The sequence below is a fragment of the Podarcis liolepis genome (assembly GCF_965112155.1).
Source record: "Podarcis liolepis genome assembly, chromosome: 5".
NCBI lineage: Eukaryota > Metazoa > Chordata > Lepidosauria > Squamata > Lacertidae > Podarcis > Podarcis liolepis.
In genome coordinates, this window is record NC_139556.1 from 75,270,201 (window position 1) to 75,290,611 (window position 20,411).

The 20,411-nt window shown below is 39.7% G+C and overlaps 1 protein-coding gene and 1 long non-coding RNA gene across 8 annotated transcripts in view; one reads left to right on the forward strand and one right to left on the reverse strand.

The window, feature by feature from the left end:
- Window positions 1-1,536: 1,536 nt before the first annotated feature.
- The window catches only part of TRIP12 (thyroid hormone receptor interactor 12), a 69,644-nt gene continuing 50,769 nt past the window's right edge, over window positions 1,537-20,411 (reverse strand). For 4 of the 7 annotated variants that reach the window (XM_083503634.1, XM_083503630.1, XM_083503631.1 and 1 more), the window contains exons 27-42: window positions 18,824-18,996; window positions 16,920-16,993; window positions 16,640-16,839; window positions 14,592-14,719; window positions 14,281-14,432; window positions 13,457-13,599; window positions 12,583-12,739; window positions 11,020-11,118; window positions 9,767-9,881; window positions 9,242-9,396; window positions 8,636-8,800; window positions 7,212-7,376; window positions 6,425-6,538; window positions 5,044-5,138; window positions 4,776-4,879; window positions 1,537-3,673 (exon numbers count right to left, since the gene is read on the reverse strand). In XM_083503634.1, the coding sequence (XP_083359760.1) occupies window positions 3,477-3,673; window positions 4,776-4,879; window positions 5,044-5,138; window positions 6,425-6,538; window positions 7,212-7,376; window positions 8,636-8,800; window positions 9,242-9,396; window positions 9,767-9,881; window positions 11,020-11,118; window positions 12,583-12,739; window positions 13,457-13,599; window positions 14,281-14,432; window positions 14,592-14,719; window positions 16,640-16,839; window positions 16,920-16,993; window positions 18,824-18,996 (2,236 nt within the window). In that variant the 3' untranslated portion in view covers window positions 1,537-3,476. The remainder of the gene's footprint in view (window positions 3,674-4,775; window positions 4,880-5,043; window positions 5,139-6,424; window positions 6,539-7,211; window positions 7,377-8,635; window positions 8,801-9,241; window positions 9,397-9,766; window positions 9,882-11,019; window positions 11,119-12,582; window positions 12,740-13,456; window positions 13,600-14,280; window positions 14,433-14,591; window positions 14,720-16,639; window positions 16,840-16,919; window positions 16,994-18,823; window positions 18,997-20,411) is intronic. The other 3 variants (XM_083503636.1, XM_083503632.1, XM_083503633.1) reach the window with 1 other exon arrangement.
- Window positions 17,005-17,848, forward strand: LOC310707107. Its single transcript, XR_014526344.1, has 2 exons — window positions 17,005-17,144; window positions 17,628-17,848. It is a non-coding gene; the product is annotated as an uncharacterized lncRNA (long non-coding RNA).

Below are 20,411 nucleotides of genomic sequence, written 5' to 3' on the forward strand. Positions count from 1 at the left end.
TGACCTCTCCCAATGTTCCAACATTGTGTTGTCACTTTTATTGAGCTACCCATCACAACCCCAAGATCCCTTTCCTGCTCACTAACTGCTAGCTTGGGCCCCATTTGAGTCTAAAAGTTAGGAATCTGCCACGTTTTACATCATTTTACACTTGCTTCCATTAAATTGAATTTGCCATTATACTGCCTATTTGTCTAGTTTGGAAATATCCTTTTGGAGGTCTTCATCAGCTATTTTTGTTTTTCTAAATAACTTGGTATTATCATCAAACATTGCTACTCCCTTCTCACCAGATCATTGATGAGCAAGTCACAGACCCAATTCAAAACATTAGGGGACACAACTTCTTACATTATTCCATTGTGAGAACTGCCCATTCACCGCTTCCTCTTCTTTAACCCAAACTGTGTGTTGCAACGTTAGTTCATCAACTGCAGTGTCGTGTGAATGCTACCCACTCCTCCCAGGGTTGGAAAGGGGCTAGTTTAACCTCTGGTTCTCTAGTAAAACTGAATTACTGTGTCACGAAATGATGCCTGTCTAAAGAGTGTGTCACCAACATGAAGTGTTTGGAAAGCTCTGCTTTCACCAGTTACCAATTCATAAATCTGCTTGATTTGCATAGTACAGTGGTGCCTTGCAAGACGAAAAGAATCCGTTCCGCGAGTCTCTTTGTCTTGCGGTTTTTTCGTCTTGCGAAGCAAGCCCATTAGCGACTTAGCGGATTAGCGCTATTAGCGTCTTGGGAAAGGGGGGGGGGGAGGAAAAAACCCCGCAGGAACTCGCAAGACATTTTCGTCTTGCGAAGCAAGCCCATAGGAAATTCGTTTTGCGAAGCACCTCCAAAACGGAAAACCCTTTCGTCTAGTGGGTTTTCCGTCTTGCGAGGCATTCGTCTTGCGGGGCACCACTGTAGTTATTGCTAAATTCATTTTGCTTAGGCGGAATTTCAGTTATTTCTTTAGATTACACACAGCTTTGCACAAGAGAACGCTGAAGTAGGAGTCAAGGAATCCATCGTCACTGAACTTCAGTAGTTGCTTTCAAGCACTACAGTTCATCAATTAGTCTAGTTTAAGATGAGTATTTTATTCCTGGTAACAGTGATAACCTACAGAAAACTGGTAATATAGCAACCCATAAAAGACTATATGTAGCATTACTGATCTCTTCAAAGCGGTTATTGTCAATCCTTTTATTAACTGCAGAGATATGTCATTCAGGACACCAATCAGTGCCCCACATTATGCTCTGGGAAACCAGAGTTTGCAAGCATTTTCTACAAACATCCAGAATGCCAGAGTTAGGCTTCATCACAAGCCATTCTGTTAGATACATGTGTTTGTTGCATTTAATACAATCTTTAGCTGCCACCAGCCCCATATCTAAGTGTACAGACATGCTTTTCTCAAATGGCAGCCCCCCAAGCCGCATGGACTTTCAGGCACTGGATTGCTAGTATAAACTATTTAAATTTAAGAACTACAAGTCAATGAAAGCCAGGTTCTGTAGGGAGACAACATGGGTAAAAAAATATCAATACAGATGATATTTTAATACAAAATATTTTTACATAAGTCAGTCTTTTTAAAATATAGAACCTTAAAAAAAAGAACAAGTTGCTATCAACACACTATAAACACGAGTCTTTTGTGCCAAGTTTTGATAGCGTTATCAGAACAGTTTTTAAATACCAGTCCATACTTTTTAACACTGCCTTTCGGTTTCTACGAAATGCTAGCCATGTTCTGCATGACCAATTGTTATGTCCACTGTGACGCACTTCCATTCAGTTCTAATCTGACAGACTGCTCAGAGTCTTTGCACAAGGATTTCACATTCAGCTTCCCATCACAGTTCAGTGGTGCACAGTATGGCCAGTCCCATTTAATTCAGTGAACATTAACTTAAAAGAGAATGTCAGTTACATGTACTGAAGTACATTGTGTGGTTACAGGTTCTTCATCTGAAAAGGAAACTTGCTGATGTTTCATAGATATTCTACCCTGATCATCCAACCAAATTAACAGCACTCAAGTGTTTTATTTTGATTTCTCAAAGTTGAATAAAGTAATCGCTGTCAGATTTTCATTTAAGAGATGAACTATACAGGATGTACATCTCGGGAATGTTTTGGAATAGTCTTGTTTTTGAACTCCTATAAAAATAAAAGAATACCAGATCTTGCAAACTCTTGTTTTAATGGTAAATCATCCATGACAAGGTGGCTAGCTAGCCAAGGAGAATTAAGATGATTTACTTGCATTGGAATAATTTACACAATTGAACTTATGCATACAGTACAGAACTATGAACAAAAAGGTGAAGCAAACTTTATTTATATTCAGGTAAAAACATTAACCTGATGAAGTAAATTATTGCAGATTTGAGAAATCAGCACAGAAAACAATCGGACAGAGCATTGCTTACATGTGTTTTATCTGTGTCAAAAGAAATGCTGAACTGTTTTGATCCACACCAGTGCTGGGGGGCAAGGTGCTAGGGGAGGGCTTAGGGGACGGAAGAGGACGTACAGGGGGGAAAAACTTAAATCAAGGGGAAAGGATTGAACAGGGAAGGAAAATACTAATTCGACTTTATAAAAAACTTTACATCAATTCAAAATGCTCTGGCCACACCATAAATATTGGCCAGACCAATCGGTTGCTGAGTTTTTCAACTACACAAGAAAAATCAATTTCATCCTAGCCCACCAGTAAGAGGCTGTTGCCTAAATCACTGTGTGAATGGTTCTAGAGTATTTTCTGGTAAAGATTGTAGCCAATATATCCTACTACTACATTAAACTAAGCTATAAGAAAGATTCTACCTACTTACAAAGGCGGAATTATTGACAATATATTTAATAAAATTAAATTATTTCTTAATTTGAGAAAACATGGACCAGTAAATGCCCATGTCCAAAATGTAACAATTGTTGCGAGTGGAGTACACAGAGAGCCATGTGGATTGCACATCAGACAATACATGAGGGAGGGAAATCAGGGGCAAGTGATGGTACACAGAACTAGTCTACTTAACTAGATGTGCCAATACATGTTTTTCAATTTCTGTACTTATGTACAAAGTTGTCTTTGGGAGGAAAAAACTGCAGACTTGGCTAGATGGATACACACAGCCCAGTATTAAACTGCACAGCAACATTTATTGTTCCAGCCTGAAAAAACATCCCTTTTTAAATTTCACACAGCAAAGCAAGTTAAACTTCACTCATCGATAAATGATAATTTAAAACAAGAACTTGCTAAAGAAACCTTGTCACAACAACTTTAGGGCCTGATCACTTTTAAGTCCATGGGGCCTTTAATGAGTATCAACCTAGTGTCTTTGTTTATAATCTGCAAGCCGTTTTCTACAAGGAGGCGTTACGTTTCCTCGACTCAGATGATACATTTAGAAAAGAATCATGATTCTCTTTTTGCTGTAACAGGCAGACATTGCATTTTTCATTGTGATCAGGAAAGATGGAATGACTGCTGCCCTTCTCTTGCAGCTATCAAGAGTTTTTCACGCATTATCTCAATACTTGAATAGTCTGGCAACTTGAGATAGTTTACACAAGTCATTACTGAGGGTAAGAAGTCATCTGGATTTTCTGTAGACTCAAATGTCTTGCGTACAATTGTAAGTGGAGGATTCAAGCTCCGAAAGCCTAAGAAGAAAAAAACAACGAAGTTCACGACAGATTTAATATTAAGAAAGTTTAAGAGCATTAAGCTATTGGTCTCAGAAAAAGACTGCATTCTTCATGCTGCTTTCTGTATAACTTAGGTGGATTAACTCAGCCGTGTGAAAACGGAATCCCTCACCCCTGCAAAATCACCTGCTCACTCACTTTTCTAGCATTAAAAGGCTTATGGGCTCCAATGTAGCCTGCCTCTGTAGCACTGCAATGTCAGTTGTGCATGTGGTACACTCTTGTTTAATACAAATAATTCTAACTCTAGAATCATGAGTGCAGTCTTCACAGCTTGTCATTCACAGAGCAATTTTGGAAGCTGCACACAGATGGCCTCTAACATTAAAGAGGAAGCAGATGTTTTAACAACAAAGGGACAGGCAGCAACCATGGTGGGGCTCCAACCAAGTTTGCTTATGCATCATTTCTGCCCCTCTCCCAGTAGCCAAGAATTTTAGGCTCTTAACGAAGCAAATGCCACAATTAGTCATATATCATACTAGTACAGTCATTCCATATGAAGTTCTACCGGTGTGACAAAATGAGTCTTTGCCTAGAGACAATAGCAACTCATCCTAGACAAGTAGAACATAATGTTAACACTCACCTTTATGTCTATTAGCAAAACACAGGGATGCTCAGCTTTTATTATAGGTTCTTATGCACTGGGCTAAGTAAGACTGCAGCCCAATGCATACTTAATGGGGAGCTAAGTCTTATTGAACTCAGTAGGCTTTGTGTACATGCGCCAATTGACTGTCAATGACTTTATTTTGAAATCAGGGAAGGGAAACCAGTTACCCCTCTAAATGTTTTTGGACTCCAACTACAATCGGCTCTGGCCAGCACAGCCTACAGACAGAATGGTGGGAGTTTGAAGGTCACAGGTTCTACCATCGCTCTTAAATCAAAGTCATTGTATTAGTACACAGTTCAGAAGGATAGACTTCTACTAGCTTATAGCACAACAGAGTTTTTACTTTGGAGGATTCAACATAGTAAATACGGTTTTCAACTTATGAATATAGCTATTGCATTTGCACTTGCTTTTAGCCAATATTATAAAAACACTCACCTCCTACTGGCAGTCTAGGGCTACCAGTCACAAACTGGAGAAATAATCTTTGCTGCTCACTATCAAAACTACTGAGAATTTCAAACAGGAACTTCACAGCACGACTAGAATTAAAAAAAGGGGGGGGATAGAGATTGTTAAACAGAAGATCCACTGAGGAATCAACAAGTGGCTATCTTAATAAAGCTACAGCACAAAAAGCTGTTTGAGACATTCCACTCATTAGATCACTGCCAACTAGCAACAAATTATATTACTTTGTGATTACCTGTCATGTGTATAACCATGATCTGGCCTGCAACATTCCATCAATGTCTTTGCATCCCAAGTATCTGTTTTGCTACCACACAGAAGCTGATCCAGCTTTAACAACATAGAATGCCAGAGTGGAACCGGGGGGGGGGGGGGAGAGGGAGAGAGAGAAGAGAGATCATCAATTTGTTGTTGAATTATCACATGATTAATACAATTCCCTGCACACAGGCTAAAAGTATTACCACCTAACCAAACTTCAGAGATGAACCTTCATGCTAACTCTGATTCTCTAACTCAGAATCCAAACTTTTGAAGGCGTCCTTCCTCTCAACTCCTTTCATTTCTTCCAAAACTTAAAATCAACTTTGTTTCAAACACAGTAAGCCAAATCTCTTTGGATAATTACTGAATTTTTAAGATAAAATATTCAGGACCGAACTATGATATATAGAATTAAGTATTTTGTGAGAGTTACAGTCCTTTTATGTACTTCTTTACTACGTACATTTGAATATTTAAGTACAACATGCTAGAAAAGTTAGAAATGATTTGAATTTCATGACTACCACAGTAAGTCTGGAAACAGTATACAGTTGTACCTTGGTTTTCAAACAGCTTAGTTTTTGAACATTGCGGCTCCTGAACGCCACAAACCCAGAAGTGACTGCTCCGGTTTGCGAACTATTTTTGGAAGCTGAACGTCCAACGGGACTTCAGCGGCTTCTGATTGGCTGCAGGCGCTTCCTGCAGCGAATCAGAAGCAGTGCTTTGGTTTCCAAACGTTTTGGAAGTTGAACAGACATCCGGAACAGATTCCATTCACATTCAAAGATACGTCTGTATTTATGAGGGTGCTGAGAAAATTGTATTAAGAGACTCCTGGACCCTCCTACAGAACTCCAGCTCCTCGCATAAGGTACAGTGGTGCCCCGCAAGACGAATGCCTCGCAAGACGGAAAACCCGCTAGACGAAAGGGTTTTCCGTTTTTGAGCTGCTTCGCAAGACGATTTTCCCTATGGGCTTGCTTTGCAAGACGAAAACATCTTGCGAGTGTTCCGATTTTTTTTCGCTCCCCCCCTATTTCTAAGCCGCTAATAGCCTTTTAGCCGCTAATCCGCTAAGCCTTTAATAGCCGCTAAACCGCTAATAGGGTTGCTTCGCAAGACAAAAAAACCGCTAGACGAAGAGACTCACGGAACGGATTAATTTCGTCTTGCAAGGCACCACTGTAAAGGTAAAGGGACCCCTGACCATTAGGTCCAGTCATGACCGACTCTGGGGTTGCGGTGCTCATCTCGCTTTATTGGCCGAGGGAGCCAACATGCACACCATCAAAAGCTGAGCAAGCAGGTCAGATGAACCAAGTTATTGCACCTGGCATAAGGGTACTAACCTCCTCAGGATAGAAGTACTGAAGGTGACTGAGGGGGAAGACCGATTCAAATCCATCTCTGAAGGAATCAAATTGTCTGGAAACGCCTTCATTTAGTGCCCAGAAGATAACCAGCTGCAAAAACACACAGAGAGAAACACATAACTGTAAAATTACAGCAATTTTAAATAATGCATTATTATTAAGAAAGATGATGATCTGGGGAGAAGAAACTAAAGTACCTAAACTGTAGAAAAAGAAAACAAGGTTGAGAACTGTCCTTCAAGTCAACAACACCCTTTATTTTCCAGTTACTGAAAATAGTAAAGTAAAAGGCCAGCAATGTTTTCAGGACTGGCTAGTCACCAAGAGAACAAAGCTGGTCTCGTGAAGAACAACAACAACAATTCTAATTGTGGCTAAGTTGGTACATTCGTCTTACTGGGTGTAAAATTAAAATTAAGCCAGTACTAGAGAGTTAGGTAGACACTTCAACTATAGATGACTCTCTCGAAAAATGTATTAACTCACTGTACTAACACACATATATACACAGTTACTGGTTAGGGGGAAACTGCTAATTATTTGGTCTGCATTTACACTGTTCAAATAGTCACATCTCTTGGGGAGCCCTGACCTGTTCAGAGCTATGGGACTTTGGTTACTAACTTCAACACAATGTGAATCATTACTTTAGGGTAATGCATATAGACCAGTCATTGTTGTTTGCAGTTAATACTCTAGTAAAAAAAAAGGGGGGGAGAGACTTCTGGACCCAGCAGACCCTTCCAACATTCTTTTTACTTACTCTGAGATATTCTTCTAAATTGTGGATGGTGACAGGTATATCTTTCCCTCCTTTTTTCAGCTCTATGTTTGGAAAGCCTGGGAGGGTGAAGTCCAACCCTAGATCTTCTACTGAGCAGCCATTCATGGTCAGTGTTTCCAACGCATACTGTAGACTTTCTTTGGTCTAAAGATAAAATGTAAGTGACAACTTAGAAATTTTAGGTCTAGCCTTCTATAGTGTAATATTCATAAAGTGGCTAACATTCATTTAACTCCACAATTGTGGAAGCCAGCAGAAGGGCTCCTGCTGGCACAACAGACCCTTCCTCCCCACTGCATTCCCCTGCATCTCCCTGAAATCTGCTGGGGAAGGGGTGTCAAAAGAACCCCTAGAACAGTGCATGGGGGAAGGATAGGGGGGAGAATTTCATCAAGTAAGAAAAAAGGTGTGTTCTGTTGGAAGGATTAGATAAGCACAACACTGAGTTATTTGCACTTTTATTAAAAGTTGTTTACGGGGTATCAGCAGGCCCAAGTGCTTCAGCACAATGTAAAGTAAAAATCCAAGAAAATAAGCTGCCATTAAAATTCAATTTAGCCTTAGCTATGCATATAGGTCACAAAATTACCAGGAAACTGACCAGCAGCATTCACAAAATATAAGTATGGCCAAGTACAACAATAAAACATGCTGTACCCTCGTGCAAAGGCCATTTTAAACTTATCACAGTTCTCCAAGACATTAAAGCTTGGGAACTGTGGTTTGTTAAAACCATGTTTTTCAAGTGGAACTCTGCTTGTTCTCAACCAGTTCCTGTGGTCAGATGTCAGAAGTAACTATGGCTGGATATCTGAAAGCACTCTTTTCATTACTTGAAAGCACTTCATTGCTTTTAAATATTCACACAAAAGAGAGGGGGTGAGGCATGAATCCAAGATTTGTGCAGGCATGTTTATGTAAAACACTGGTTGTATTGGATAACATGTTAAATGCTAAACCACAATTTGAATTTGATCTTATGAAAACAAGCTGAAGAGAGCCTCAGGTTTACATGCTCTCTGCTGAAGCCACAAGGAGAAGCTTGGAAATGTCGTCCAAACCCTGAACACACTGTGGTTAATCTTAACAATGGTTAGCTGAAACAAGTCAACTTCAAATGATAGTTGAATCAAACCAGTTTCATAAGTTAACTGCAGTTTAGATTAACCAGGTTGCAATTTTGAATATAGAAGTAAACTATGAAAACTATAGAAGTAAACTATGAGAACTAAACTATGAAAATACAGTATGGAAATCACTTCTTGCCAGTCTGTAATCCGTCTACCACTTAAGCCATGGCCAAGGCATCCATCAAATGGACTACTATTTGCCACAGGTCTAGCTACCAAGTAAGAAAGACAGATGTATACATTTGGCATCTTCTGTTCTATAATTATACCTACCTGCGATTTATCCTGTTCAAGTCTTTTCTTTTGCCGCACAATTTCTTCAAGATGGTATACTGATCTGGCTACTACAGGATCAATGTTAAACAAGTCATGAGATGTTAGCGACGTCTCCTGTCGCAGCATCCATTTGTAAAAAGGAAGGCCAAGGGGAAGGTCCACCTAGAAGGAAAAAACAGTTTCCCTTTATCTGAAAACAAAACTTAAAGGGACGTGTAAACCTCTACATACCCGCACGCCAACAAGTAACAACTGAAAAAGGCTAAATTGCACTTTGTCTGCTATTAATCTAGTATATGCCATTTGTATAAATGCCATGGATGATGTTTAAGTATTAAGTTTCCAATTACTCTATTATTGCACTACTTAACATACTTAAGCTGAAGACTACTTTAATGCACAAGAGAGCCATTGCTGTATGTAGCTAATCATTTGGGGATCATTAATATGTATTAGCCATCTAAATTCAGAAGCTGCTACTTCCAACAGTATGTTTTTCACAACTAGAACCTTGAAGCCAGGCTTTTAGAATTGCAATTTCAGCTTGAAGGCTATATTGTATAGCAGAGGCTACTTTAAATTTAAAATCAGTTCCACTCTTACCAATCTAAAATCCATGATTGCTTTTGCCATCAGTTTTCCCAGAAAACGGAACTTCATTTTAACTTTAGCAATATGAGCAGGTTTAGCTGTTCTGCCAAAGGGAAGTGCAAACAGACCTTGAAGATTATGAACATATTTGGTCCCTTCTTGGCTTCCTGTTTAATGAAACACAAACAGTAGAATTATACACAAGTCAAAGTTGTAAGTTGGCTCAAACTAATGGTCAAGTTTTAAAACACTAACTCAAGGAGATGAACTACATTTAGATATACAGTCAGCTTACAACATAGAGTTACAACAGCAACTGCATTATCTTGCTCCAAAATAGAGCAAAAGGTTAGTAGTATGTCAAAGCAAGTATAATCCACGGATAATATTTACGTTTCTGCTAAAGGACGGTTTATGGAGCTCCTTTCAATACTTTAAAGCTACACATAAAGGATACAATTTTATCTCCTGCAACAATGCAGTATAAGCTTTGAAAATTCCACCCTCTGAAAATATCAAGATGATCATTATAGTTACCTTTAGGATTAGCAAGAGTAACTTCTTCACCCCTCCACAAGCCCAAGTCTGCTCTCTGTAGTTCCTGAGATACAAGTGCATAAAACTCCAGTGTGGGTCCAAGACCAGTGCCAACCTTTTGAGAAAAGAACAGTAATTTAGAGATGTATGTAAAAAGTCCAAACATGTTTTCTGAAACAAGAAATGCTAATTGCAGGAATGAAGGTAGAGGAGGAATTGTTGGCAGAAATGTGCAACAGAAGCGGCTTAATTATGTTAAACTCGGGGGGGGGCGGGGTTAGACAAATTGTTTAATTCAGAACTTAAAACATTTGCATATTGATATTGCTGCAGGGGACTCTGAATGATGCTTTGAAAGATGGAGCAGGGATAGAAAATAGTTGTGTAATCACTGTACTGGAAAAAGCATCATTGTATCACAACTGGACACTTGATTTTGGTTTCAGAGTTGAATGCTACAACTATAGTATGAGAGTACCAAGACAGTGCTGGGATTTTGATTTGCTTCAAAAGAATGAAGGGCAAACTGCAAGCAATCCTTTCAGAAATATTTTGGCACCATATTCTATCTTATCAGAGGGCATCAGTCCTATTTGTAGACAGAAAACCTCATACTTGTAACACTCTGAACAGAACCCTTTAAGGGTTTGGCGAGCCTTTCCACAGAAGCCATATAACTCTAAACCAAACAAATAAGCCACAACTTGTTCCTCCAAAGCTTGGTTTGCTTTTTAGCTGCTATGTAGCTTGACAAACATCTGAGGTGGCCTAATAAAATGTTGAGCTCACGTTACACCAAACCATAATTAAAACAAGCTATGGTTCAACAACCCGGACAAAAATGTGACTCTAAGACCCCTGATTACCAAACCTGCACTGCAAGGGTTTGGACCAGATGACCTTCAGGGTCTCTTTCAACCCTACAATTCTATGGCACCATCTTCAGGCCGAACTGCAGCAAAAACCAGGTTGAGGAAATGATCTGCAGCATGTGTCAGGCCCACAGTGTACTGAGACAGCCCCATAGTTGTCAAGGTGGCTATGCTGCTGTGAGCTTGCCATACTAACAGAAAGCAAAATATGATCTGTTAGCTAACTTCAGATGTTCAGAAAAACCACGGCAAGCTAGGCAAACCATGACTTAGACTGATGTGCCAACAGGATCACTCTAGACTACTGCTGAACTTCCTTGTAACTGGGAAATAAACAATTACCCGTGCATGCGGGGAAAGGCAGCTATAGTCATTACTTACTTCATTCTCATACTGGATTTCCAACATTGCTCTTGAACTGCCCAGATCCTGCATCACCGATTCAGCTTGTTTCAACAGTTCCTCTCTGTTCACAGTGCGCTGTGTGTCAACGAAACGCAGGTATTATTTTTAGTCTTCACAAGCCAATTGTAGTATTGAAAGCAAAGATAACAGATAACAGCCTGAGTCAAAATGCCCTCTAAATTATATATTTAGAGGGCATTTTATGTAGCATAGTACTTGCATTGGATACTGAAGCATTTTCCTAAAACTAGTAAAAATCCCTTTCTCATTGCATTAATTACAGGAAGCCTTGATTTTTAAGGTTGGTTTGCATTAAATTGTGTTCTTCCGTTGATGGAAGACTTTTTGATCCAGTGGAGAGAGGTGTGTAGGGTTTTCTTCTCTCATTTGTTTGTTTCTTTGTATTTATTTGTTGTTATATATTAATTTCATTTCTATACTACTTTATATTTTTAAGGGGGGGGTCTCAAAGTAGTTTACAACCTACATTAAAACATCAAAGAAATCAATCCAGAATATCAAATATAAAGTACAAATTCAAACCAACATAATCAACAGGAAACTAAAATGTTATCTTAAAGATTTCAAAATAAAACATTATAAAAGGAGATCAAGTACAGGATGCACATTTAACGAAAAAGGTTACCTTAAACATTTCAAAGGGAAACATTATGGAAGGAAGCCCAATATACAATGCACATTTAAAGCTGCCAATTCTGCCCATGGTGGTTTGTGGTGAGTGGCGGCTGCAGAAGATCAGGCCTAATGACCTGGGTCTGCACTAAGAGACAACCCAAATGCAGTCCTCTGACCACCACTGCCTCCTACATTGTTCCAAAGGGTCCTAGAGCGTATTTGGGGAGGGGGCGCTACACAGGGAATGGGGAATCAGTAAAAAAATCCCACTCCCATCGTCATTGTCCTCACCTGACCAATTACACATTCATCCCACTCACAAACCACCAAACTTCCTAAAAGTAAAACAAACCAACAAGAGCCCAAGCAAGACATAAGCTCTCTTCAAGGCAGCAAAATGAACTATCACTCCAAGGGAAGGGTGAGTCAAAAGATTCCTTTGGAAAACTGATGTTTTCCTGCCTTCAAGCAACAGGACCGCTTGTTATTGTCCTAGTGCCCACTTGCCCAAGCCAAATGCACCCTCCATAACTATTCTGCTGTATTTGATACTGGATCTTCCTACACCTTGCATTTGCAATTGTATTTGAAGAAAGAAAAAAAAATCATTATTGAAGCAAGAATTCATTTCAGGTTACAGATCAGAGGATTTAGGTGTTTTAGAATACATGAAAATTAGTAAGCGAGCATCATTTATAAACCATGACAACAATCATATTTACTGCCTCACAGTAGCTTTGAAAAGGCCTTAATGTGATCATTTGGAAGAACTGCAGACTTCCCCAACTTCTTCCGATAACTAATGTAATTCAGTTATAGAAAAGAAGCTTATTCTAAACCTCTGAGGGGTTCAATGAGGTCATTTCTTTTCTGCCACGCCCCCACCCCCAATAATAAAGTTACCTTCTTCCTGTCTAGTCGTGGTGCCACTCTGCTATCCTGAGAATCGGACTGGTTGATTTCTGGATTGGTGTCCAGCAGTCTCTGCATGGCTCGATCTCGGTCAAAGGCAGTTACATAAAATAGCATTTGCCGTGTGTCAAACGGAAAGAAAAAAGGACTGTAAAAAGAGAGATGAGTTTTACACTGCAACTTTATTATTTGGAGGTTAAGCAAGGCTATATATGACAACAGTTGAAAATGTTTTATTTAAAACATTTTATTTATTTAAAAATATTTATCTCTCTATATAAATTCAAGGCAGCTTACAATACCAATTAAAACAATGCATTATTTAAAAAAAAAAAAAACCTTGCAAAAAAGCCTACAAAAAAGACTGGCTTGATAACAAATTATGTTTCCATTCTGGATGCAGAGGAAGCCTCTTAAGAGAAAAAAAGAGACCTGCCATGTGGGCAGTACCTGGACCTTGTTAACATTCTTTACTTAGTCCTTGAAGTTTGTGAATATTATTTTTGGAACAAAGAAAAAGGCCTTAAATTTGGTTTCAACTAAGCCTTCCTCAAGCTTGAATAAACCATTGCACAGGGAAACAGCATATGGCAACCTGACTCCACTTGAGAAATTTAGATATCATGAAAAAATATATATTCATGTTTAAAACTTGATGCCTCTTCTTAAAAGTCACCTATCCTGTTTAAATGGCTTTGTTGCAGGCCTATAAACTTCAGAATTCCTCCTGACCTGCTCAATATGAAATTTCAAAGTTCTGCATCATCTCCCTCACTCCTTCATTCCTTTATAAAAATTCTAGTGTTGGGAAGAGTCTGCTCAAAATCTCCACAGTACAATAATGGTTTATAGTCAAATTCCATACCATGATTTCCCAAGCTCTGTCAGCCATGTTGGTATGTTTCCTGTCATTATCACCAAAGGATCTTGAAGCTGTCTGTTTGCCTTTGCTGTGAGTTTACTGTTGATAAATTCTGATGTTGGAATAATCTCTTTACAGCTTGCATTCTGCAATGTCAAAAAGAAAGTTGCTTCTATTTAGAAAAACTCATTCACTACCAAGACTGTTCAAGTTTACAAAACACAGGAACGCAGTGACTGTGCCTTTAGCCTAACATGGGCTCCCTGCAAAACACATCTTGCAAGTCAGAAACTAGCCAAATGAACACATGCTCCTTCACTTCCTCCTCAACTTTGGATTACATTTCCCCGCTATTCAGCATTAACCATGATGCACATGTAATCTGGTGTTGCCACATACCATGGTCAACCCCAACAATGGTTTCTGCTAAAGCCAGGCACTGAAACTGTGGCTTGAAGTGTGTTTGCACACTAGGGTTACAAGAGAGGCATAGCTTGCTTTGTACTATTGTGGAGGCAGGTGACATTAACAGGACTATTGCTGGCTGTGTGGTGGGTGGTAGTTTTAGCCTTGTGAGCCCTTTTCTGCTGAAGCTGAACCTGGAGAATTGCATTCTGTTGGAGAAGCCAGAATGCTTGGCCAGCTTGCCTCACCTATGAAGAGCACTAACTTTATTTATTTTATTTATATAAACAATTCATATATTGCTTACTACAAGAGTCTCTAAGTTGTTTATAAAGATACAATACAGTCAGAAGTTCCTTAAGCAGACAAATATAAGCAAAGATCAGAAAAAATTCAAACACAACAGCAACAAGTGTACTTACATCATACAGGTAATACCAATAACGACTGATAGCATGTAAAACTCTCAGAAGAATAACAACATCTAATGAAGGATCTTCAAAAGTTATATTTTCAGGTGGCGAAGATATAAGATAAACTTCCAAAGGATTTGAGACCAAAGGACATACCCCATCTGAAAAAGGGATAGATTCTATTAATCAGTGGAGAAAGGTTTTCATATATTTTTACTTTCTTTATGTAACAGTCAGCAACAGGCTCTTAATTAAACTGTGCTTCAAATAAAACATTATGCAGCCTTCCCTCTATGCTTGCAGGTGATCCAAATGCTTACCATGCCACAATTCATCATGCTTCTTTGCATTTCTAGGGGATGTTTTCGTAGGAGCAGTTTGTGCCCTTCCTCTTTTACCACCAACACAGTCTTTATTACTATCATCATCTTCTCGCACTGGCTTGTACCTAAAAAGAAGCATTATGTTACTGACTACCTGACCCGATAATGAAATCTACAGGAATAGTAATTTCCTGTGCGAAAAGAGCATGCCAATCCAATACTATATACCTATAAAATTAGAATTATGAAAAGTCTATCTTTTAGTGCCAGACTGAGAACCAATCTACTCATTACACAAGAGATTCATAATTGCTCTCCCAATATTTCCCCACATGGAAGTGCAGCTATGGAGGTCTGTCAATTTATGTGGAGCAGCAGCAGAAGGGTTAACCATATCCCCTTCAAAACTGCTCCAAGCCCTATGGAAGTGGAGTATAAGTTCCTATATTCTCCACTGCTGCCATGGGTGACCAGCAGTGGGAGAGAACAATTTTCATCAGCAAGCTGGCAAAGCGAGGAATGGGCAGGGCAGCTACCAGGCCATAACAGGTACAATTAATAAAAAACAACAACCTGAAGATCAATAGCAGATCTCCTAAATATTGGGCTGCTACACACTTACCAGTAAATCACTGAGTGCTATGTGGACAAGCCTCAGAGTGCATGAGCAAAGCACTGGGCTCACACACTCCCCACTCCTCCTCCTACACAAGGATGGCAACTTCTGCAAATATTACCGTATTTTCGCCCTATAGGACGCACCGTCCCATAAGGCGCACCTAGTTTTTTGGGGGGGAAATAAAGGGGGGGAAATTATTTTTTCCCCCAGGCGTGGGGCTGGGGCGGGGGAAGCCCGAGCTTCCCCCGACACCAGCCCCCAAACAGGCAGCTCTCTGCAAGCCGTGGGAGCCCAGCGCCGGGCTCCCGCTGCTTGCGGAGAGGTGCGCGAAGCCTGGACGCGCTGAGCTCAGCGCGCGCAGGCTTCAGCATGCAGGCAACTCTCCCCAAGCGGCGGGAGCCCAGCGCCGGGCTCCGCTGCTTGCGGAGAGGTCCGCGAAGCCTGGATGCACTGAGCTCAGCGCGCGCAGGCTTCAGCATGAAGGAAACTCTGCAAGCGGCGGGAGCCCAGCATTGGCTCCCACTGCTTGCGGAGAGCTGCGCGAAGCCTGGAGAGCGAGAGGGGTCGGTGTGCACCGACCCCTCTCGCTCTCCAGGCTTCAGCGAAAGCCTGCATTCGCCCCATAGGATGCACACACATTTCCCCTTCATTTTGGGAGGGGGAAAAGTGCATCCTATAGGGCGAAAAATACGGTACTTTCCAATTCAAAATAATCCTGGTTTAGCATTACATACAAACCAGGAATCCTGGTTTAAAATAGTGGTTAATTAAAAATGTGTTATAATCTGGTTTATGTTGGCCTTCTTAGCAGCTAGTCTTTGTTTGAAACTAGGAATTCTGGTTTGTACCCAAAATATTCTTTTAAACTTGAAGTAAACTCAGAAGAAGGCCTCCTCCTCACCACAGAGGAAGGGGAAGGGGAAGGGGAAGAAGAGCTTAGTGTTGCGGTTCAGGCTCATCTTCGTAGTGCTAAACCATGGGTTAGCATTATATGCAAACCATTGCTAAGAATGTCTGGTTCACTCAATACTTTGGGCCTTGGGATTTTACCTCCCCTGCTCCCCTTAACCTATGGAGAAAAACAGGGAGATCCTATATTTACTTGAATACAAGCACTCTGCAACCAGATAACAGCACATGTAAAAAGAAAAAGAAAAATAGTGATAGCAATAATGGAACCTCTTTCGAATCTGCTGCTTGAACAGGATGCTTTACTTTACTTCACAGTAAAGCAATCCAGATTAATTTGTGCTGTCCATAATCTTACTGTCCTAACAGATTCTTACTTCATATTAATATAATGAAGAGTGAAAATGATATTTTACACAATTATTCAATAAGTTTAACACATGAGGGCTACAAACACAAATATGCATCTGTAACTCAGTGACAACAGTGACTGTTCCCCTTCTTCTGATTGACTTACCAAATGGTATGAGTCTTTGTCCATATGCCAGCTCTTCCTAAAGGGTTGCTTTCATCATCTGTTGATTCCCTTTCCTCTTCAGCTTGCAAACTGAACTGTCTAACTGCTTGATACACTGTCATGTTATATGGCAGGAGATGATCTCCAATGTAGAACTGAAGCCTGTGCCTCACATTCCCTGAATTTAAGAACTGAGCAGCCTATGTGAAGGAAAGGATAGAAGTTAAAAATCAACCTTCCAGCTGTGAGCAAAGGAGATCAAAACTGAACAAAGCCTTACCAGAGATTCATCTATTTCCTCATCTGATCCATCATCATCACTGTCTTCATCATCTTCTCTCACTCTGCCATAACCTAAAAACAGACAACAGCAGTGCAACTTGTAAAGTGTTTTACAGAGGCTGCAAGAAACACCTCTCATACTATTCTATTCCCAGACGCAAATAAGTCACTATCTAAGAAACATTAAAAATGGATCACAACAGTACAGCTTGCCAATACAGTGGTACTTCAGGTTAAGTACCGTATTTTTCGCTCTATAAGACGCACCAGACCACAAGACGCACCTAGTTTTTGGAGGAGGAAAACAAGAAAAAAAATATTCTGAATCTCGGAAGCCAGAACAGCAAGAGGGATCGCTGCGCAGTGAAAGCAGCAATCCCTCTTGCTGTTCTGGCTTCTGGGATAGCTGCACAGCCTGCATTCGCTCCATAAGACGCACACACATTTCCCCTTACTTTTTAGGAGGGAAAAAGTGAGTCTTATAGAGCAAAAAATACGGTATTTAATTCGTTCCGGAGGTCTGTACTTAACCTGAAACTGTTCTTAACCTGAAGCACCACTTTAGCTAATGGGGCCTCCTGCTGCGCAGCCGGAGCACGATTTCTGTTGTCATCCTGAAGCAAAGTACTTAACCCAAGGTAATATTTCTGGGTTAGCAGAGTCTGTAACCTGAAGCGTATGTAACCTGAGATACCACTGTATGCAGCTTTAGTAGCATCCTATATGCAGAACTGCAGAGTAACCAGACCTCTGCACTGAGGACATAAACTATGGAATTTGCTACCACGAGACACAATGGTCACCAACTCTGATAGTTTTATAAAGGGATTAGAAGAATACATGGATAGACTGGCAATAGTTTAGTCATGATGGCAGCACACTACCTCTAGCATCAGAGGCAAAATTCCTATGGACACCAGTTGCAGGTGATCAATTGAGGAAGAGAACTATTGCTCTCATTCCTGTTTGTGGGATTCCCAAAAGACATCTTGCTGGTTGCTATGGAGTAAACTTGAGATGTGAACTAGATTAGACTGGGCTAGATTAGAGAAGTGAAGACCCTCCCTCTTTTATTCAAATAGAATTCGTTTTTTGAAAACACTTTCAAAGAACTTTGAGAAAAAATATACAGAAAGTTCCATTGCTGCTTGGTCTGCTAGTGACCTTTGGCTTAGTCTGGAGATACGAGAAGCAATCTACTGTCCTTTTGACCTAGCACCTCAAACAACAAAGATACCCTGCTTCAAAATTGACAATAATTATGATAGTTATGTAGCTCTATAAACTAGGGTAAAAGTCCACTTTTGAACAATCCACACCTATGTGCCATCTGTTTCTCCCTATTCTTGCCCCAGGGGAAATAACATAGATGGCTAGCATCTGTGGAAACATGTTTGAGCAGTCCATGGTGACGGAGAGTGAAGCATTTTAGTATTAGCTCTCCAAAATACTATCTTGTAAATATCTCCCACTAGCAACAATAGTTTTTAGCTAGTGGTATGAAACTTTTAACATGTGGGATCTTGAAGTTTTCCCAGGTTTTTGGTGATACCTATTTGCTATTTACATACAAGCAAACACAGCAATTCTGGTGCAACAAGTGATAAAGTGAACCAGAGAGACCATTTGGGCTGGGCAGATTGCTTTCTTGAATACACGGGGGGGGGGGGGGGAGAAGCATTTTAATTGGAGATTGACAGGCAGTCTCAATCAACCTGAAAATCTACACAATGATTATTGAACTATAATCAGGCAATAAAAAGGTTCAGATTTTACTGTCAATTTACAGCTTCATAAATTTGCAAGCTGCACAATGAGACCCTTTATGACACACACATAGCAATAACTGACACACAAGGCAACTACCATACGTTTACAGTGTATCATAAGGAAAAGAGGTACCTCTAACTACAAGGTATCTTTCAATGGCTTGTACCAACGCCAGGGGATCTATCTTCACAGGTCCACCTTTCCACTGTTTCACATTAGCACAGTCTGGGTGTCTTTGCAACTGGCATTTTAACTGATGGGTGTTGAAAAATTTTAAAGCTTGCGATCCTCTGTTAAGAGAAAAACTCAAGATAATTTATGAAAAACGTTGCTACAGTTATTCTATTTTCACCTGTGGACATTTAATACATTACAGCAATAAAAATAGTTTCTGCCTTTGACTTTAAAATTAAATTATTAAAACTGCATGCATTTTAATTTGCCATCACCTATTGTCATAGACTGAAACCTAATCAAAACTATTACAGAAGATGTGCCTCAGGCCAGTTTAAGCTGAGCAAGGTGACAATCCTATGCACACTTACCTGGGATAAGCCCAACTGAATACAGTGAGACTTACTTCTGAGTAAACATGCAGAGGATTGCACTTCAGGTGTTGATAAGAAAACAGTAATCAGATATTGGGCTGCTATTTCAGTGTAACTTGCTGCTTTAGATGTTCATGTATATCAATTTGTAAGAGATTTAGATTCATTTTTGTTTGCTTGTTCAGGTTATAGAACAGTTCTAGCTCTGCAGTTATTATATTCACAAAATTTTCTGTCACTATAGTGTGGAAACAGTCATTAAATATCTCCTAGTTCAACAAATCCAATGAAAAATAGAAAAAACAGGGTGATATCCAGCTAAGTCATACTCAGAACAGACCTACAGAAAGCAATTTACTTCTCCACTAATTTCAGTGGGTATTATACTAAAAATGGATATCACCCTTAGGATCTAACATTTTAATGAAACAGATCCACAAACTTATTTAAAAATTAGCAGTTCTTGTAGTTATTGCTGTACATTTCTTACTTGCTAAAAACTTACTGATAAAAACAGAAATGCATACAATAGCAAATATTACAACCACACATGCACACACACAAAGTGTTGGCTGTATTGCTTAGACTAAAAATACTTAATTCATTTAAGACACGGACAGCAAAATTTATAAGGAACAAAAAGACACAGACTTGCTTGACTTACACATGGATTTGGAATACGGCTTCAACTATTATCTCATTCTAGAGTTTTGGTCAAATATCTGAAAGAGGTACTTCAATGTGTTTTCCTTAAATCCAATATGGAATTTCATAAATCAGCTAAGCAAAAGGACTCATTTGGAAAACCAACCAAGGAAAGTGCTCATCTTGAAACCAGAAAAATCTTGAGTCTCTAACTACTTCTAAATCTGAACTACCTATTCACCAAGTATCCAATAGGAATACTGTTTCAATTATAGCTTTTGAATGGTGTGTAGAGAGCAATGAATTTAGCCCTAGTATTCTGCTAAAATTGATTAATATAGTTTTGGTCTTACTAGTTGTATGCCATGTCCCCACTACCACTATTCAACAAAGATGTAAGTCATACTCTCCCCTTCTAGTTCCAAACAACATCTTGGAAGCTGGAATTTTATATTAAAATGTTAAGTAAGAACAACCTTTATGGAAGTTCATTAAAGATGCTTATGCTAATGATGTTGAAGCTGTAA